The sequence below is a fragment of the Symphalangus syndactylus genome, chromosome X (genome assembly GCF_028878055.3).
Source record: "Symphalangus syndactylus isolate Jambi chromosome X, NHGRI_mSymSyn1-v2.1_pri, whole genome shotgun sequence".
NCBI lineage: Eukaryota > Metazoa > Chordata > Mammalia > Primates > Hylobatidae > Symphalangus > Symphalangus syndactylus.
This window is the reverse complement of record NC_072447.2, coordinates 110,886,770-110,908,571: the sequence shown is the minus strand read 5'-3', so window position 1 is coordinate 110,908,571 and position 21,802 is coordinate 110,886,770. Positions and strand designations below refer to the sequence as shown.

General features: G+C 39.2%; 1 protein-coding gene across 3 annotated transcripts in view; it reads left to right on the top strand.

Annotated features, from left to right (window-relative positions):
* The window catches only part of MORC4 (MORC family CW-type zinc finger 4), a 59,448-nt gene extending 37,938 nt beyond the window's left edge, over positions 1 to 21,510 (top strand). For 2 of the 3 annotated variants that reach the window (XM_055268618.1, XM_055268620.2), the window contains 7 exons: positions 3,358 to 3,486; positions 4,820 to 4,888; positions 5,291 to 5,345; positions 6,730 to 6,905; positions 19,025 to 19,715; positions 20,009 to 20,292; positions 20,598 to 21,510. In XM_055268618.1, the coding sequence (XP_055124593.1) occupies positions 3,358 to 3,486; positions 4,820 to 4,888; positions 5,291 to 5,345; positions 6,730 to 6,905; positions 19,025 to 19,715; positions 20,009 to 20,292; positions 20,598 to 20,751 (1,558 nt within the window). In that variant the 3' untranslated portion in view covers positions 20,752 to 21,510. The remainder of the gene's footprint in view (positions 1 to 3,357; positions 3,487 to 4,819; positions 4,889 to 5,290; positions 5,346 to 6,729; positions 6,906 to 19,024; positions 19,716 to 20,008; positions 20,293 to 20,597) is intronic. The other variant, XM_055268619.1, reaches the window with a different exon arrangement.
* Positions 21,511 to 21,802: the final 292 nt, after the last annotated feature.

The following is a 21,802-nucleotide window of genomic DNA, read 5'->3' as shown; positions in this document are numbered from 1 at the left end:
CCTCTCTGCGATTGGCTACTTTTGGAATCCTGCTGATTGGTGCGTTTTACAGAGTGCTGATTGGTGTGTTTTACAATCCTCTTGTAAGACAGGAAAGTTCCCCAAGTCCCCACTCAACCCAGGAAGTCCAGCTGGCCTCACCTCTCAGTAAGATGGTGCTTTCCACATCAGGAAGTTTAGTTGACTAAAAATAGGAACTCACAGGTACTAATTGCTTCATTCTCTAAACCTCTTCATTCTGCTTTAACACATTTACGGTCTGGATCATAAATGTGAAGAGTTTAGTACTGGTAGTGTGATATAGTAGAAGATGATGGCTATTTAAATCAAACATTCCTGGGTTGAAAATCTGGATCTGCTTTTTAATAGTTGGGTGAGCTTGGGTAAGTAAGTTACTTCACCTGTCTGAATATATTAACTGAGGTGACATACATTTTTAGCACAGTGACTGGCATATAGTAGGTGTTCAGATATGTTAGTAAACTTCCCCTTTTTTTATATTGCTAGTGAATATTGCTGGGACTGTACCAGTACTTGAGAGTAGGAATAGAGAACCAAGTATGTTAAAGAAAAGGTAGAATTTATTGACTCTAAGACAGGCAAGTCAGGTAAGGAGCATAATACAGAGGATCGAATGTGTACCAACACATACACAGTCAGTTACACCACCATCAAGACAAACATTAGAGTGGTAGAAGTTCTTTTTGGAGTAGGTACCTGTTATTTTAATGGAAATTATTAGGCAAATGTATGATATAAAATTTTATTTCTAATGCAACCTAATGGCTGTATGTATATCACCCTCTTCTTATTCTGAAGATCTCAGCTTATGGCCATCCTCCATAGTTTTCAAAGAAGTACAAACTAAGATGAGATGCCATTTTTTGCCTTTCAAATTAGCAGTGATTAATGCAATGAAACAGATGTTCACATACTGCTAGAGAGTGTGTGTGCTGGAAGCAGAACTGTAATAATGGTAATTATTGAACGCTTACTTATATGTCAGGCACTGTTCTAAGTTCTTTACATGCAGTGATTTATTTAATCATCACAACAACCCTACCTGTTAGATATTATTATTAGTTCTTTACAGATGTAGAGACTGATAACACCAAGAACTTAAGTAACTTGTCTAAGGTTAGACAAGCAGCAACTGGTAGAACTAAGGTTCGAATATAGGTAATCAGGTCCCCTAAACCTAAGTTCTTAACTGCTACTCTCTTCTGGAGGGATGCAATGAGGGGAATGTAGTAAAGCCTCCTCAGCTACCAATTTCCTGAAAGCATGGGCTAAAAGCCTCTCCTGTCTGCCTGGATTGAAGGATCTACCATGATCTGCATGGAACCTAAAACAGAGGGTTGCTGCCTCTAAGCATGCCTATCCCTGAGAGAGTAATACTGGCACTCTGCAAGAGACTCTCCTGTGCATATGCATGTAGAACCAAAGCTAATAGGACCTTTCTTCTCCCCTCCCACTACTGCTGAAGCTACTTTTTACTGACTCTGGCTCTAAAGCAGTGGCTGTCTAGAAATATATAGACACCAGAGGTCAGGCCTGAGCTTAGAGCTTAGAGGTTGCAAGGCTGGAACAGCCTGGAGCTAGGAAATAGGAAGCTTGTAGATCCAAAAATGTGTACAAACTTTCTTTGTTCAAACAGAGTTTTAAAAAAGAAGAGGGCATTGTATTTCAGTGGTAGAATTATGAGTGCCTTTTATTTTCTGTATATATTTCCCTATTTTCTAGTTTTTAATAATGAGCTTATATTACTTTTATATTTAGAAAAAAAACACAATTTAAAGCCGGGCACGGTGGCTCATGCCTGTAATCCCATCACTTTGGGAGGCCGAGGCAGGTGGATTGTTTGATCTCAGGAGTTCGAGACCAGCCTGGGCAACATGGTGAAACCCCGTCTCTACCGAAAGTACAAACATTAGCCAGATGTGGTGGCGCATGCCTGTAGTCCAATAGCTACCTGGGAGGCTGAGGTGGGAGGATTACTTGAGCCCAGGAGGCAGAGGTTGTAGTGAACTGAAATTGTGCCACTGCACTCCAGCCTGGGAGACAGAGTGAGACCCTGTCTAAAAGGAAAAAACAACAACAACAACAAGAAAAGTAAAAAGCACAATTTAAGATGTTAAGAAAATTATTGAACTAAGACATAAAAGAACTGCACCACTCTGTTGAAATATCTAGTATAAGAGTGTTGTGGGGTGGGGGGAGAGGGGAGGGACAGCATTAGGAGATATACCTAATGTAAATGACGAGTTAATGGGTGCAGCACACCAACATGGCACATGGATACATATGTAACAAACCTGCACATTGTGCACACGTACCCTAAAACCTAAAGTATAATAATAATAATAATAATAATAATAATAAAGTATAAATATAACATGCATAAATCTCATCCTAGGCTAAATTACATGTTAGTGAAATTGGCTGAGGTGCCCCTCTTCTTGCTTTGTGTGTCTCTTCTCCAGCCGCCTTCATTCTCACTCTAGCCTGTCTTTTACACATTGGGTACTGAGTACTTCTGTCGTATAAGGGCCACTTTCTTTCTCAGAGAAACAAATTCACTCTAAAGTGTAGGTAACTGAGGGGAATCAGAGTGGGTATGCATTTTAAGAGATGAACTGTGGAAGAGTTTTATCTTAATTTAACCCCATTGTTGTCTGGAGCCACCATTTCTAATTATGAAATTTAATCAAATTTATATTACTTTTTAAGATTAACTTCGGGAATATCAACCTAGTAAAATTTTGATTGAAGTATTATAAGCAAAGGGTTTTTCTTGAGAGGGAAATGAAAAGGAATAAGGAATCTCTGTAGGGAAATGGGGGAGATGTTTTAATGGCAATGCTTCCATGACTCCCATAAATGGATTTTAAGCCTGTTACATGATTAGACAGAAGCAAACAAAATGATTCTATGGGTTTTATTTCTTGGTAATATAGTAATAAACAGAATTTTTTCAAGTTAATAAATTTTAGAGTTAAAATTACCCTATTGTTTGCTTGGAACGAGAGCTACCAAGATAAATATTATTTAAAAAATGTTTCAATAGCTTTTGAGGTACAAGTGGTTTTTGGTTACAGGATAAATATTATTGACCTCTATAAAAGTAGCTCACCATGTTAATAATTGCTACTATTTTTCATATCCATATTTGCTATAGTTCTATCATTTTATCTATGAATTTAAAAATATATACATTTGGGAACCGAGGTGATAACATTCCCAACACATTTCATATATGAAATTAGGTTCTTTCTTTTTTAGGCTGCACCTTTCTAATGTAAGACAAAGCACAGAGCTAAGATACACACAGTCACACTTCCATTTTCCTTCATTCAGGAAGGTTCCTGACCAGACATGGGTTCAGTGTGATGAGTGTCTTAAATGGAGAAAGCTTCCTGGCAAGATTGATCCATCCATGTTACCTGCAAGATGGTTTTGTTATTATAATTCCCATCCAAAGTACAGGTAAGGTTCCAGGACTCAATCTTATGCTCGAGGTAACTCCTGATTTATCTCTATAGTCTAAAACATTTTTCATCTCAGGTTCACACCCTTCAGCCTGGCATTCAAGGCCCTGTGCTGACTGACCCCAGCTTACCTATCTAGCCTTACATTTCGTGGTTATCTTAACACAAACTTTGTACTTGAGCCAGGGCTGTGGCTTCACTATTCCCTACACATGCCATGCTTACTGTCATGTCCATGACTTTGATAGTGTCATTCCTCTTGCTTGCAATGACTTTCTGCATTCCATTTGTCTGTCCTAATCACATTCATCTGGGCAGCAAGTGTTTTGTGTGATGCTTTTCCTGTTGACCATAGTTTACAGTGATTTTACTCTGATTTCCTCTGGTATTTGATTCTTGACATTTGTTCACATATTGTTTTGTACTTTTTGGATGTTTTTCACATATGTATCTTTGAAGAGCTTTGGCTCTTCAAGAGATTGTAAACTCTTCAAGACAAAGGACTTTACATTCCAGGTCAAGTCGATGATGTTCTTTATATGCTTCGTATTTGGAATCAGTGTTATACAGTAGTACCTGTACCTATTGTATATTCAGCGCTGTTTGTGTGTTTGTTTTCCTAATATACCATTATGTTTCTTGCAGCATCCAACATCTAAATAGTGTCTGGCATATCTGTGGGCATTAACTTTAAAAGTTTTTAAAAATTTGACTCAGTAGTCATATAGGTTCATAATAATAAGTCAGTGTGCTTCAATTCAGCTGTGACTTTCTTAAAATTCTTCTGGCAAGATAAATACTGATAGAAAGGTGCTAAAATGGGTATGCATTTTAGGGGAAAAATGTCTAAAATTGAAGAAGTTAAATGAACAAAGATTAGGTCTATAAATATAAGCATTTCCTCATAGTCTCTAGATATGCCCAAGTATCTTTCCATGGAGAGTAAATGAGATTGTGTAATTAGAATATGGAACTGAGTACTTAGAAGTCTTATTTTTGAATACTTTATCTTTTAGTACAGGAGACATAACCTTGCAGGCCACTTTGCCCCTTTATAAACTGGGTATAATATAGCTGCCAATTATTGTTAAATTTTGTTTGTTTCTAGGATTACTTTTGACCACTGAATGTATTTTCCAGTACTCCTTTCAGTTTTTACTCCTAAAATTCTCTTTCTCATGCTTTACATATAACAAGGTTTTATAATTTGATTGGGATCTGAACTCTGTAATGTTAGAGAGTTGTTAACCTGCATAGCTGTAAGGAAATTAAAAGGTAAAAGTGAAGGACCCAGTTTTTTTCCAAAGGATGATTTATTCTCTGTACTGCAGGAGATGCTCTGTTCCAGAGGAACAAGAACTCATTGATGAAGACCTGTGCTTGAGCAAAGCTAAGAAACAGTTGAGTATACATGAGATGGTGTTCTCTATCATAGGGTAGAGTAGCCTGACACTTCCTTATAGGACAGGGGAGTTTTGAGAAGAGAGAATTTTTTTGGTTCTTAAATAATTTCCCTCCTCACCCCTCTGCTCTCCCAGTTCTTTATTCCTTCTAATCATCTCCTGAATGTCTCAACTAGTGATTGTCTTTAGTCTTTCTCTCTCCTTCTCTCTCTCTCTCTAGTGGGGCACTTGAAGTCTCACTTCAATAGCCTAGTTCAGAAAGGCACCCTCAGTTACTCAATGAGGCTCACAGTATTTGTAATTTGGAAGGAACATTATAACCTAAATCTACAATTGGCAGTCCATTTCAAACTGAGAAGTTTCATGAGTGAACTAAATAGCACTTTTATCTTCTCCTAGAGAACAAACTGTTGAGGAGAAGAAGAAGATGCCTATGGAAAATGAGAACCACCAGGTGAGAGGCAGTGCACACCCCTATTGTTCTCACACAACATTTTCCCCAGCAGAGAATATAAGTTGAAGGAAGCAGCAGTCTTGAAAGCTGCATAGAAATAACAAACCATTTCTTCTGGTGGTCATCTTTTCATTGAATCTTTTGGTTTTGCTTTGCTCTGCTGTCACTGATGTTTAGATCACCAAAAGTAGAAGAGTCAAATCGTTTATCTTCCACATTTGGATTCAGTACTGACTCTGGACAGTATGAATGTCACATTCAATGTCACAGAATATTCAGGGTTGTGTTCCATCCTCATACAGGCTTCTCCTGTTAAGTGTCTGCTTTTCCTGTCTCTTTTCTTCTAGGATTCAGGGGTGATCCCTTCCTCCTTCCTCTTGGGAAGAAGGGGTGGTTGTTTGCACTCCTCCCCAATCCCTGCTTTCAGGCTGGCTGGCTTTATAAAAATTCTGCTGTTTTGAATTTTCAGGAGCACTGTCTCTCGGACATGGTTGCCCAGCTCCGGACGCTGAAGGGTGCAATAAGGTTGGCCGTCCTTTCAGGGACACTTCTTTCCTGACAGCCACCATAGCACCCATATATCTTCCCCTCCCAACCTTGCCTTTCTGCATGATTTCCCTCTTGACCCTCTTTCCAAGAGAGATCTGCTAGTCGCATGTTAGATTCACCTTCCACCCACTCAATCAGGGTAGGTCAGACTGGTGAGGATAGAGGCAATTTAATACTAATTCTTCTTCTGATATCCTGCCAAGACCCAGGCATATGAATAATCAGGTTTCATACCCTAATGCCTTGGTTTAATTGTCTGATGTAGAGATTGGTAGATTTCCTAGGACTGCCCTGTTCTCATTCAGTTTACCTCCCCTATATTTTCCCTCACCTTAATCATTCATACTATCTTCATGAGCTGGCTCTCCCACAAGATCCAGATGCATGTCTGTGTGTGTGTGTGTACTATGAATATATGTTAGTCTGTCGCATGTATTTCTCCCAAACTGGCACAGACACTTGCTGCAGGGCATTTTCCCACCATCCCTACCCTCATCATACATCTCAGGGGAGTGAAAACTCAGCCTTAAACTGGGTCACAAGAGAGAATTAGACAGTGATTAGGGGGCCCGGGTTTATATTGGGGGTGGGATAATTCTAGGAGCCAGTAAGTAAGTTGGGGGAGGTCTGTTTGGTGTCCTGCTGATAAGGTTGATAACTGAGTATGCCTGGGTTCGGTGTTCTAGTGTACATTACTGCGCACTGTTTGTTTTGTGTAGGAAACAGTTTCTTTTTATTTGGCCAAGCATTCTTTCCTAGCATCAGAAGGATTGACTCATCCTTTGGCATTTGGTTTGAATTTGAGACTTTTACAAATCATTTCTGTCTTTTATAGGTATTCAGTAATCCACCGAAGATCCTTACTGTTCAAGAAATGGCTGGATTGAATAACAAGACAATTGGATATGAGGGAATTCATAGCCCTAGTGTGCTTCCTTCTGGTGGAGAAGAAAGCAGATCACCATCTCTTCAACTTAAGCCTCTGGATTCCAGTGTTTTTCAGTTTTCCAGGTGACTAAAAAGCATGATCTCTTGTCAATAGTAAGCTTTAGGGTCTGTTTTCCTGTAGAGTAAATTGGTATGTTTTACCTTGTTTCTATTTTTTCTAAGGCCTAGCATGGAATTCAGAAGTAGAAGCACAATTTTAAGTTGATAGAATTGTGTGTTGCATGTACCTCCAGTTTTTCAGTATTATAACTGCTGTATCAGGTCTATAATTTTGAGGTGATCATTTGCTGATACTCTTTTTATGTATCATGTATTCACATTATATTGGGAATTGTGCAAGTGAAATAATAGACAAAATTTGAAAAGTGTAAAATACTACACAAATAAGGTAATGTTATAATGATAAGCATTGTTCCTTTTCTTCAGTGTATGGATATTGAAGTTCTCTGGGGCCTCATAGGCCTAGCACATGTTGACCACATACAAAAATAACTATTAGATATTTGTGCCATTAGGTAAGCTTTATCATTTGTTGTTTCCTAGAATAAATTATTAGTATAAGTTTAGCATTGGACTTGTTCACCTTTTAGCACCTCATCAGTGTTATTTTGTGTCTTCATAACAAGAAGGAGCATAACTGTTCTTTTTCTTAGACATCAGGAGTATTTGAAGCACTGAAGGATATGACTGCCCCTTTACTCCCATGGGACTGAACTCAGTACTCCTAATTATGACTCCTTGCTTTCTCCTCTCTATTCTGCTTCTCACTCTTGCAGGGCCAAGCCATATAAGGCAGGGACATGGTTGCTCTCTAATAGTAGAAATGTCTATGTTCATCAGTAATGTGACTATTATGTTTCGCTCTTGTTGCCCAGGCTGGAGTGCAATGGTGCGATCTTGGCTCACCACAATCTCCCCCTCCCGGGTTCAAGTGATTCTCCTGCCTCAGCCTCCCGAGTAGCTAGGATTACAGGCATGCACCACCACGCCTGGCTAATTTTGTATTTTTAGTAGAGATGGGGTTTCTCCATGCTGGTCAGGCTGGTCTCGAACTCCCGACTTCAGGTGATTCACCCGCCTTGGCCTTCCAAAGTGCCGGGATTACAGGAGTGAGCCACCATGCCCAGCCAGGAAGTGAACTTTTTAGTGACTATTTTCAGTTTGGATATCTTCTTAACATATTGTAGAATAGTCAGTGGAATACATAATAGGATAAAGTGACTCCTGGTTGGTTGGTTTGTTTTTCTCTTTGTTTCTGAGTTCGAGACCAGCCTGGACAACACAGCGAAATCTCATCTCTTAAAAAAAAACAAAAAAACAATAGAACAGTGCCTTGGAATATAGTAGGTACTCAATAAGTAATGGTTGAATCTGAGTCATATATAAGAAGCAATTTCTAAGATTGAATTTTGTAGCAATGGGATAAGAAATAGAATCCAGCCTTAGTCTCAGGAGCTTGAGCCTAATTACACCGTTTCCATGCATACTTTTCCAACTCCCATTTTAGGTTGGGAGAGGTGCACTGTAAATGCTAAGTGTTTTTGAAGCACATTGTTACCTTTTTACCCTGGTCTCCTGGAGATACTCATATATCACCATTGCTGCTGGAGTGTCAGGTGTCTTTGCTTTTGAAGACTATCCTTTCCCTACTATGAACACTTTTCCTTTTTTTCCAGTGTTTGTTTTATAACTCTGTAGTGGATTTTTGGTAACCTCAAGGAGATTACAAATGCTAATTTATATACTTGCTTTATGAATGCAGTACAATAGAACTTCCATTGGGTGGCATACTTCATCAGTCTCTATTGGAATTTTTGTACGAGTCTTTATGGGTTGCTATATTGAGAGTGAGGCTTTGGCTGTAGAGGACAGGTAAAGTACATTGGCCATTCATGTGTAATTTTAATTTATTGAGAATAAAATTATTTCAAGAGAAAGAGAAACATAAGAGGTATGTGATAGTTGCTGTTGCTAATGTCATATATGTTACATAAGATCAGTAAATGATGATTGTGTCATTTCAAGTTACACTTTTCGAGGGAATCACATTGATTGGGCTGAGACTACCTTTTTATGGGGGAAAATGGAGTTACTCAAGAGTCTAGTAAAATATATAGGATTTCTGATAAAACATTAAGGTTTAATCAAGAGTTACAAAGGTCTTCTGTTATTATCAGCATAGGAAGCTGATAAGAGTCCTTGGGTCATGTAGTTCAGCTTACTAACTCTAGATAAAATAAAGCCTACAGTATCCAAGAAAACTTTTAAGTTCTAGTGGGTAGTTTAGCAGGGGCTCCACAGGTGTCACTGGAAACAGCTTTGTGAGTCCCACAAATCTAGCAAGGGGAGGAGAGGACCTGCAATAAAGAATAGGTTCCATCAGTATGTAAGCAGGTATAACCTTTTTGGGGAAGACAGCTTATTTCTGTTAAAGGAAATAATCCCTTTCTATTTGTTCATCCTACATGTATAATCGTGCCACATAATGACATCTTGGTCAATAACAGAGCACATACACAACAGTTATCCCATAAACTTACAATACTGTATTTTTACTGTACCTTTTGTATATTTAGATATATTTGATATGCAAATACTTACCATTTTGTTACAGTTGCCTATAGTATTCACTACAGTCACATGCTGTACAGGTTTATAGCCTAGGAGCAATAGGCTATTGCCTAGGTGTATAGTAGGCTATACCATCTGGGTTTGTGTAAGGACGCTCTATGATGTTTGCACAATGAGGAAATTGTCTAACAATGGATTTCTCAGAGCGTATGCCCATCATTAAGTAATGCACGACTGTATTTGAGTACCTACTTTATGAAAGGCCCTGTTCTAGGGTAGTGACAAGATCAAAGATGAAGGAGGTTTGAGTAGTCAAAGTTTGATATGTAAGTATCCCCAATACTTACATATAAAGTGCATATAGTTTTCTTTCTTTTTTTTTTTTTTTGAGACAGAGTCTCGCTCTGTCGCCCAGGCTGGAGTGCAGTGGCGCAATCTCGGCTCCCTGCAACCTCCACCTCCTGAGTTCAAGCGATTCTCCTGCCTCAGCCTTCTGAGTAGCTGGGATTACAGGCGTGTGTCACCACGCCTGGCTAATTTTTATATTTTTAGTAGAGACAGGGTTTCACCATGTTGGTCAGGCTGGTCTCAAACTCCTGACCTTGTGATCCGCCCGCCTCGGCCTCCCAAGGTGCTGGGATTACAGGAGTGAGCCACTGCACCCAGCCAAATACGTATAGTTCTCTTATGAGTGATACAAAATAAGATTTAAAGTGGCCAGGTGCAGTACCTCACGCCTCTTATACCAGCACTTGGGAGGCCGAGACAGGAGGGTTGCTTGAGCCCAGGAGTTCGAGACTAGCCTGGGCAACACAGTGAGACCTCTTCTCTACAAATAATAAAAAATTAGCCAGGTGTGGTGACGTGCACCTGTGGTCCCAGCTACTCTGGAGGCTGAGGTGGGAGGATCGCTTGAGCGTAGGCTGCAGTGAGCCGGCTCTGATTGCGCAACTGCGCTCTAGTCTGGGCAACAGAGCAAGACCCTGTCTAAAAAAAAAAAGATCTAAAGTAACTGTAAGCATTTGAATGAAGGCAAGAATTAGTGGCTGTAATTTATTTAGATAGATTTGAGTAAGCTATATGTCAAAGGCTAATTAGTTCATATTTTTAAAGGTTAACAAGAAATTCTGAATTGCACTGGAGGGAGAGAAGTAGAGACATTCTAATGTGTCTAAAGGAATACTTGAAATAACAAACAAGGGGTAGAAATAGACGAACAATTTTGCAAATGAATAAGATTGATTCAGGGGCCAGTATTAACATTTAAAAATATGATCTGGGGAAGCAACTTCCAGAATGGAGAAATGAGGAGCATAGTGGACTCTCTCATCAACAAATAACTGTTTAACTTGAAAAAATATATTTAAAAAAATCAGCGTTTCTGGATAGTGTCCTAGGGGCACACAGCAAAGGGAGAAATATTCAAGAAATCTTCTAAATCTCAGGAAGAACAGCAAGAGTCAGTGGCATTTGAACCACAGCCTGTCCCACTCCAAGCTCTGTTTTACGAAAACTACTCAAGGGAATTCTAATCCATGTGGGTGTGGTCTAGAAGATGGGGGCTCCCTCGTCCCCTAGCTCCTTGTCTAGAGCTATGGTTTTACCTGGGAGGAGCAGGCCTCTGGCTTTTCTCATCTCCTCTCCAGTTCTGTTTTGTAGAAGCTCTATTACAGGCAGACCCACGAAGACTGGGTCTCTCTTCTCCCAGCCTTCTCTTCCCCAACAAAGCCCTCACTTATAGAGTGGGAGCACTCACAAAGGAACAGCAAGTTAGTAATACCATCCCCCTGTTGTTCCTACCTGAGCTTGCTCATAGGTCAGAATGACCTATGCTGGAAGAAGTAAGCCAAAAATCACCCCAGCACCCATTCATAAAGAAGGGATTTTACTCTGGGAGAAGTATGTTACTGTTGTTGTCTCTAGTTCTTGCACACTGTGCCAGAGATTCTGCTTAAAGAGAGAGGCAGGCCTTAAGGATGAAGAACGCCACAGCTCTACCTAAACGAATTGACTTTATGTGGAGCAGAACATGAAGAATTCTGTGACTAAGGGGCATTGTCAAAAATAATGGAGATCTTGGTAGAGAACAATTATGAGGGCAATGATAACTCCATGACAAGTTTCAGCAAGCAAAATGTGCAAGCAATCATAAGTTTGGTAACAGAGAGAATCAGGGAAATACAGTCAGGAGCCCTCTTCAGATCATAGTCTTGGGTGTCAGAAAGGCTGTGTATAAGCACAGGGCTACACCCACTCAGAAACAATCAGAGCAGGACCTAAGGTGGACTTGAAAGCCGTCCTCAAGCTGAACACAGATGAAACAGTAAAGAAGAGGAGCCTCACTGGCACTAGGGGTTTAAGCACAACCTCTAACCAACCACTGGCTGAACAATGTTACTCTGACCCAGGGGCACCTCTTGGGAACTAGGCTTAAAAATGAAATCACATACATCCCTGGCAATCTGGGAGACTGTACATGTTCAATGCTATGCTACCTCCAGGGTGATTGAAGAGGGAAAATCTAAGCTATTAGTACCTGGCTGAATGTGGGACAGAAGCATACACTTGAACTTTGGTAGTAACCTCCAAGTCTCACACACACCCAATGGAAAAGAGTAAAAATCTAACCGGCTGAAGGGACTTAAGCACAACCTTTAACTAACAAGTGGCCTGTGCCAAACCAGGTATGAGCTAGGTTGCCAGGTGAAAGATTAAAATCAAGAAAAAAAATCTGAACAAGTACATCAGAGGCTGCATCATACAGGGGAAATAGACTGCATAGAGTCAGTTCAGCCAAGTCACTAAATAAACAACCAAGCAAACAACAACATCAGTGTCATAGGGAAGGGGAGATCAGTGTCCAGAATTGCTATATTATCTGAAATGTCCAGTTGTCAACAAAAATTATGAAACATGAAGAGAAACAGGGAAGTGTGACCTCTACATGGGAGCAGAGGGTGGGAAGGAACAGCAATAGAAACTGCTCTTGAAGAGATTCAGATGTTGGATTTATCAGACAAATACTTCAATGCAGCTGTTATAAATACATTCAAAGAACTAAAGGAGACCATGTCTAAAGAATTAAAGTAGAGAATATCAATAATGGACAGAACTTATAAAAAGAATCAAATAGAAATTCTGAAGGTGCAAAGTATAATAACTGATATGAAAAAAATTTTAAAGGAACTCAGCAGCACATTAGAGTTGGAAGAATAAAGAATAAAAAAACTTGAAGATAGATCAGTTATAGATTATGCAATTTGAAGAACAGTGGAAAAGAAAAATGAACAGAGCTTCAGAGAAATGTGGAACGCCATGAAATGCACCAACATATGCATAATAGAAGAATAGAGAGAAAATGAAGTAGAAAAAATATTTCAAGAAATCATGGCTAAAAACTTCCCAAAAGTTGATGAAAAACATTAATGTATACATCTAGGAAGCTCAGCAAACTCAAAATAGGATAAATACAGAGATTCGTAGCCAGACACATCATAGTGCAAATATTGAAAGCCAAAAGCAAAGAGAAAATGATTCATCATGTACAAGAGAACCCCAAGAAGATTAAAGTTGATGACTTCTCACGAGAAAAAAAATGGGAACAAGAAGGCAGCGTGATGACATATTCAAAGTACTGAATGAAAGACTGTCAAACAAGTATCTTAAATACAATAAAATTACCTTTAGAAAATAAAGGTGAACTAAATACATTGCCAGATAAACAAAAGCTGAAGGAATTTGTTGCCAGCAGACCTGCCTTACAAGAAATACTAGAGAGATTTTTTTAGGATGAAAGCAAGCAATATCAGACAGTAATCTGAATTCACATGAAAAAGCAAAGAGTGCTTATAAAAGTAACTGTGTAGTTAATTAAAAAGCACAAAACAATAGAATATTTCTTCCTTTTTCTATTCTTAACCAATTTAATAACAAAGCAATATATTTTTATATAATTGCATATATATATATTGATTTATCATTGTGCTTATAACATATACAAATGTAAAATATTTGACAAGAGCAGCACAAAGGAGGTGGATGGGAATAAAATTACATTGGAGTAAGGAAATGATGCCAGATAGTAACTCAGATCTACAGTCTGAAATGACAATTAAAAAATGGAAAATAAAAAGGTTAATAAAACTCTGTAAATATGTACTTGCTCTGCTTCTCTTGGCTTCCTTGGAAGATGTAACATTGCATAAATTAATAATTATAACAATGTGTTATTAAATTCGTGAATGTTATACTAGAAAATATATGATATGAAAAGAGGAAAAATAAAGGTGGGACAAAGGAGCAAAGAAGGCGTGACACCTGTAGAAAATTAAAAAACTAAATAGCAGATGTAAATTCTACCTTATCAGTAACATAAAATGTGACTGGATTAAGCAATCCAATCAAAAGACAGAGATCAGATTTTGTATATGTGTGTGTGTATATATATATATATATATATTTTTTTTTTTTTTTTTTTTTTTTGAGACAGAGTCTCGCTCTGTCGCCCAGGCTGGAGTGCAGTGGCATGATCTCGGCTCACTGCAAGCTCTGCCTCCCGGGTTCATGCCTTTCTCCTGCCTCAGCCTCCCAAGTAGCTGGGACTACAGGCGCCCGCCACTGCGCCCAGCTAATTTTTTGTATTTTTAGTAGAGACAGGATTTCACCGTGGTCTCAGTCTCCTGACCTTGTGATCCGCCCGCCTCTGCCTCCCAAAGTGCTGGGATTACAGGTGTGAGCCACTGCGCCCAGCCTCAGATTATATTTTTAAAAAATATGCAAATATACTATTTACAGGAAACACACTTTAGATGCGAAGATACAGATAGGTTGGAAGTAAAAGGATAGAAAAAGATTCAACATGCAAACATGGTTATACTAATATCAGACAAGATAGACTTTTAAAAATGTTACTGGATATAAAGAGGGACATTTCATAATGATAAAGTCCATCAGGAAGATGTAATAACTACACTCACATATGGACCTAACTACAGAGCCCCAGAAATACACAAAGCAGAAACAGAATTGTAGAGAGAAATAGACAATTCAACAATAATAGTTGGAGACTTCAATGCCCTACTTTCAATAACGATACAACAACTAGGAAGAAGATCAACAAGGAACTAGAAGACTTGAAGAACATTCTGAACCAACCAGACCTGACATACATACAGAAAACTTCACCTAACAACAACATAGTATGTATTCTTCTCAAATGCACGTGAAATATTCTCCAGGATAGACAGACTGTATGTTAGGTTGTAAAACAAACCTCAGTGAATTTAAAAGTATTGACAATCATACAAAGGATGTTCTCCAATCACAATATAATTAAATTAGAAATCAACAACCAAAGGAAATTTGGAAAATGCACAAATATACGGAAATTAAATGACACATGTCTTAATTTCCAAAATAAATGGGTAGAAGAAAAAAATCACATTGGAAATGTAAAAATATGTTGAAAATATGAAAATTAAAACAAAATATATGAAAACTATGGGTTGAAGCTAAAGAAATACTCAGAGGGAAAATTACATTTTTAGATGCTTATATTAAAATTGAAGAAAGAGACTGGGCATGGTGGCTCATACCTGTAATCCCAGCACTTTGGGAGGCTGAGATGGGAGGATCATTTGAGCCCAGCAGTTCAAGACCAGCCTGGGCAACATAGGAAGACCCTGTCTCTACAGAAAATACAAAAATTAGCTGGGCGTGTATGCCTGTAGTTCCAGCTACTTGGAAGGCTGAGGTGGGAGGATCACTTGCTAGTATAAATGCAAAATGTTGCAGCTGCTTTGGAAAACATTCCAATAGTTTCACAAAATGTTAAACAGAATGCTATATGACTCAGTAATGCCACCCCTAAGTTTATACCCAAGAAAACTGAAAACATATATCTATATAAAAACTTGTATACTAATGTTCATAGCAGCATCATTCATGGTAGCCAAAAAGTGGATGCGATTTAAATAACCATCAACTGATGAATGGATATAAAATGTGGCCTATTCATACAATGGACTATTATTTAGCTATGAAAAGGAATGAAATACTGATTATGTGCTACAACATGGATAAAACTTGAAAACATTATGTTAAATGAAAGAAGCAAGTTAAAACAGACCATATGTTTTATTCCATTTAGGTGAAAGAAGCAAGTTTAAAAAAGACCGTATGTTTTATTATTCCATTTATATTAAATGCCTAGAATAGGCAAATCTACAGAGACGGAAAGTAGAGCAGTGGCCCAGTGGTTGGTATGGGGAGTAACTGCTGATGTGTAGGAGGTTTCTTGTGGGGTGGTGCGTATTTTCACAACTTAGATTGTGGTGATGGTTACACAACTCTGTGAGAATACTAAAATTGTTGAATTGTATACCTTAAGTGAATTTATAGATTTCTGTCCCAGTAAAGATGTTGAAAAATACATCATCTGGAAGGAGTATATATACACTATTACAGGGCCGTGATTTTTGATCCTTATTCTTGCCTGTCATAGTTCCTTAAACATAGTAGGAAACATTTATGACATGAGTGAGTAAAAAATGAAATATATTAATTTGAATGTATCATTCTCTGTCTTAGTGAAATAACACAAAACTGATAGTGGTTAATTACAGAAGCCTCTCAGAAAGCATTTTGTAGGAGCAGAAACATGGTGTATGTCAGAAAATGTAAAATACTTAAAGGAGAAAACCAAAAATACACCATGAATTGACAGACAATGGAGGAATATGACAAAGGGCAGAAAGAAAATAAGAGGAAACTGTGTAGTTGGAGAATTTCTAGTATATAAAACCCATAATTAATCTCTACTCAATAAGTGAATACAAGTCTGGTATGACAATTGATTCCTAAAAGGACTTGCCAGACTTTCTGGAGAAGTATAGAACCAATAAGTAAAATCTAGTTATTTTCCCTCATTCACATAATAGTTCTTTTTTTGGTTGCCTCTTATGTGAAAGTTTTGTTCCCTCCTCCCCATCTAGCATGGTTAATTAAGCTCCCTTCTGTGTAGGAACTTATCCTTTTATACTTTTATAAGGTACCTAGGAGACACACACACACACACACACACACACACACACACACAGAGTAGTAAGTGATGCATTTTATTTTATTTTATTTTTTTGAGACGGAGTCTTGCTCTGTCGCCCAAGCTGGAGTGCAGTGGCGCAATCTCGGCTCACTGCAAGCTCCGCCTCCTGGGTTCACACCATTCTCCTGCCTCAGCCTCTCCGAGTAGCTGGGACTACAGGCGCCCGCCACCATGCCCGGCTAATTTTTTGTATTTTTAGTAGAGACGGGGTTTCGCTGTGGTCTTGATCTCCTGACCTCGTGATCCGCCCACCTCAGCCTCCCAAAGTGCTGGGATTACAGGCATGAACCACTGCACCCGGCCGTGATGCATTTTAATAAGAGAGTGCTTGAAGTGCTATAGGAATTCAGAAGTAGCATTTGAGTTGGATTTACACATGCAGTGTTGGGTAGAAGAAGGGCACTCCAGTCACAAGGCATCCAGTTTGACTGATGTTTGTGAAGGGAGTAATGAGAGATAAAGCTGAGGCCAAATTATGTCCCAGCTCTGATACTTACTAGCCACCTTGAGAAAGTTACTTAACTTCTTCCTGAGCATCCCCTTAAAACAGTGGAGACAATAATCCCACCTGCCTCATGTTTATTGGGAGAATTAGATGAGGCAATACATATTAAGCACTTCTTACATGATCTGGTACAGAGTAAGTGCTCAGTAAATGTTTACTATGTTTTGGCATGGAAAAGCTTCAATAGTGAGCTAAGACATTTAAGCTTTTATGTTGTGTGGAGCAATAAATAAAGATTTTGAATAGAGGAGTAGCATAATCAAAGCAATGCTTTAGGAAGATTAGCTTGGGACAGTGATCTGGAGGTAAGAGAAGGGGAGACTGGAGACAGCAGGAAGCCATTGCAGTAGTCCAGGAAAGGTAGCGGGAGCTTGAACTTGAGTATTGATAATGTATAAAACTACGGTATAAATATTACTGACAGTTTGGTGCTGTTGTAACACAAATAGGAAACATAGGGAAAAGGAGCAGGTTTGAAGGTGAAAATGAAAGGTTGGTTTCATACATACTGAGTTTGAGATACCAGTGGGACCTCCAGGAAGAAATGTGTGACAGGCAGTTGGAAATTCAATGCTGGGGGTCAGGGTTTGGGAGAATATGGGAGTTGTTGCCCAGAGGTTGTAGCCAAGAGGTTGTATAAGATTACAAAGGAGAAGAAATACAGGGTCAGAAGAGAAGATAGTTAAGGACAGAACCCTTAGAGGTGGGAAAACGAAGAGAAGGCAAATAATACGACTGTAATTGCTTTTCACAAGGCTTGGTTGTTGCTATTTAGTATTATATACTTTTCCTTTGTACCTGCCAACCGATTGTCTTACTGTCTTCTTCAGTACCACGGTTGAATGGGCCATCAGTAGTAGTCCTTATACGTGTTCAAAGATGGATACAGTTGTTCTTACATAGCTCCTAAGTCCTTTTGCTTTTACCTAAGGCTAACACGACAAGATCTATTAAGATGGCAGATCAGTTGTATTTCTGAAGAACATATAGGCATTATAAGAAGCTACAGTTTGGTTTGTCTTACAGGTGTTCTCAAAAAATACAGAGAAATATAGGCAGCCTTGAGGTACTATGAGGTGGCAAATCATATGTCTGATGCTTTCTCATTGAAAATTTGAAAGTTGATTTTATCTTGAAATGTCTTGGTTATCCAGAAGGAGGACAGAATAGTTGTAAGGATAAAAATGGGGTTCCCACCCTGCTGCATGATTAAAAATTGCCTATGGATTTCTCTGGTGCCAGTTGTTTCATTAGTTCTTCAACCCCTAGTGCATACAGCAGCCAGAAATGGAAGATGATTTAAGGTCATCATCATGGGCTTTCCTGCAGAACTCAGGGAGTGTCTGCTTGTGCTTGAGCACGGGAATTCTTTGTCACAAGGGGGAAATGACTTGAATTGGCTGATTCACTTTCTTTGTTTCTGACTAGGCCCCTGTGGTTCAATTAACTTTTACAAGTGAACTATGGGCAATAGCCACAATCCAGTGGGCTAGTGAAAGAATTGTGTGGTTCTGCTGCAATATAAAAAAATGTGCATAAGTCTTTGATACAGGAAGGCATTTGTGACGCTGTAAAATTAATGAGTTGGCACTATTCTCTGCATACTCTTCTAGGCTTTTTATGTCCTTTTTATTCCATTCTTGTATTAGGGGATTTGGGGTATGTGTTTTTTCTCTGTCTTCCTTCTTGACTTGCATCTTTAGGATACTTCTAAGTCAGGCTGGTCGCAATCTTATTTTTAGAATTCTTACCAAGGTCAACCTAGTCCTATTATATCCAGATGCTGCCCATTCACACCTTTCAACTTCACCTCTCCCTTAATACCAATCGCACTAGTGAAAGGGTTGAGGCTTGTGGGTAAAGTTGTATCCCTAACCTGAACTTGTCTGTGGGTAACATCTAGAGCCAGTCTGAATATGGGAAGTTTGAGATGGGGCTCCATAGGGTCAGAAAATACTTAACTTGTACTGTGACAGCTTACAATTTAATTTCCTCTTCTTGCAGTAAGTACAAATGGATCCTAGGTGAAGAACCGGTGGAGAAACGAAGAAGGCTCCAGAATGACATGACAACACCTTCTCTAGATTATTCCATGCCTGCTCCTTACAGGAGGGTAGAGGCACCTGTTGCCTACCCAGAAGGGGAGAACAGCCATGATAAATCGAGTTCTGAGAGAAGTACACCACCATACCTTTTCCCAGAATACCCAGAAGCAAGCAAGAATACAGGTCAGAATAGGGAGGTTTCAATTCTGTATCCAGGGGCCAAAGACCAACGCCAGGGGTCCCTGCTTCCTGAAGAATTAGAAGATCAGATGCCAAGATTGGTGGCAGAAGAATCTAACAGAGGTAGCACAACCATAAACAAAGAAGAAGTCAACAAGGGACCTTTTGTAGCTGTTGTTGGTGTTGCCAAAGGTGTTAGAGATTCAGGAGCTCCCATTCAGCTGATCCCTTTTAACAGAGAGGAGCTTGCTGAGAGACGAAAAGCAGTTGAATCCTGGAACCCAGTGCCTTATTCTGTGGCCTCTGCTGCAATCTCTGCTGCAGCCATTGGGGAGAAAGGAAGAGGCTATGAGGAGAGTGAAGGTCATAATACACCAAAGATGAAGAACCAGAGAGAGCTGGAAGAATTGAAGAGAACCACAGAAAAATTGGAACGTGTTTTGGCTGAAAGGAATTTGTTCCAGCAAAAGGTTAGGGTAATACCTCACCACTAGGAATAAGAGACCATTGTAACCAAGGGACCAGGACGTTGGTGCCCTGATTATTTAATGTTCTGAGGCCTTTAAACAAAATACGCCCTTGAACTATTCTGTGGTGTGTTTCAGATAGAGTAACTGTAGTAGGCTTTCTGCCCATTTTAGGGTATTGAAAAGGTCCATAAGTAGAGGAATATGTATAGTGGAATCACAGGATGACCATATGAGGAACGGTTTTTGGCTTGCTGTTTTGTGGGGTCATTGAATTTCTGTTTCTTGGACTGCAGGTGGAGGAGCTGGAACAAGAGAGGAATCACTGGCAGTCTGAATTCAAGAAAGTCCAACATGAATTGGTGATCTACAGTACCCAGGAGGCAGAAGGCTTGTACTGGAGCAAGAAACACATGGGTTATCGCCAAGCTGAATTCCAGATTCTGAAAGCTGAGCTGGAAAGAACCAAAGAGGAAAAGCAAGAGTTAAAAGAGAAACTGAAGGAAACAGAGACACACCTGGAAATGCTGCAGAAGGCTCAGGTCTCCTACCGGACCCCAGAGGGAGATGACCTAGAAAGGTTAATTACTAGGGTTTAGTTATCAGCTTGTGAGTGCTAATGGGAAGCATCCCTTAGGACCCCCAGTTACTGGCCATAGACAAAGGAGGAAGCCTTAATTCACAGGCCACCAAGAATTGAGTAATTACTTCTTAGAAAGCTGCAGCCAGTCTCCCTGTGCTTGGTGGCGTTGTGCTTTCTTCTTTCTAGCTAATGAAAACATAACTGTTGAGAAATGTGGTTCTATTTTGAAGGGGCTTCATTTTATTCTGTTGGTTAATGACTTCATGTCATCTCTTCTCCTGCCCCCTCACTCCTTCATACAGGGCTTTGGCAAAGCTTACGCGGCTACGTATCCACGTCAGCTATCTCCTTACTTCTGTCCTCCCTCACTTGGAGCTTCGTGAGATCGGGTATGACTCAGAACAAGTGGATGGGATCCTGTACACGGTGCTGGAGGCAAATCACATACTGGATTGAGCACCAGACTGTATACCCTTCTCTTCTCGTATCTTCTGTCTGTTCTCTTTTCTCTCCCTCCCCCACATCTCTCTCTTTTCTCTCCCTCCCCCACATCTCTCTCTCTCTCTCTCTCTCTCTGTCTCTCTCTCATCTTTATGCCTTATATAGAGAATCTCTGTGTAAATTCTGGCTCATAATCAGTCTCCTTTTTATCAGTTTTGGTGTGGAGAAAGAGGCCAGTTTAAATAGGCTTTCAAGAGTCTAGGAACAGAAAAGCAATAGTCACCAAGCTAGGTGACCTGAAAGCTTTAATTTTCATGACCTGGATATGTGGTCTATTTTATATCTTTTTCTGAAATGGTTTGTATTCATTTAGGTTAAATCAATCAGCAGATATTGGGTCCGGTATACCAGGTGTTTTGGGGTAAGCTAACAAGTACAACTCATGTTTGCAGCCTTCGAAGATGTAACAATCTCATTGGAAACATAAGACATACATCACATTATACACAAAAGTGTATGATATGTACAACTGAGTGGTACAGATATGACATGGAAGATCTGGGGGAGGAAGTTCAAGGAAGGCACCACACCAGAAATGGGACCTAAATTAAGGCTTAAAGAATGAGCATGGCCACACTGTCAGTGAGTGTTCTTTAGGTGGTAGGACTATGGTTGATATTTTTCTTCTTCCTATCTTCCTGCCTTTTTCAGATTTTCAATATTAAACTTGTTATTCTTACATTGGAAAAAATAAATTGTTTTTAAAAAGATCAAGTAGGCTTGGATTTGAATATCAAATGAGAGATTATGTGAAAATAATAAGGTAATGTTATATTTCTAATTTATATTAAATTTAGCATTACCTCTGGAAGAAGACAAGCATAAACAAAGGCATGGAAAAATTTGGAATGTGAAAAATGTGTTTGATAGAAGTGGTGGGTTAATATAAAGGGAACTAAGGTTATATCATGATCTGTTCGCCTGCTTTGGTATTTGCATTTTAATAAGGGATTCTTGAAAAACCTATAAGGCTCAAATTAAAAAATATATTTATCATCAAATTAGT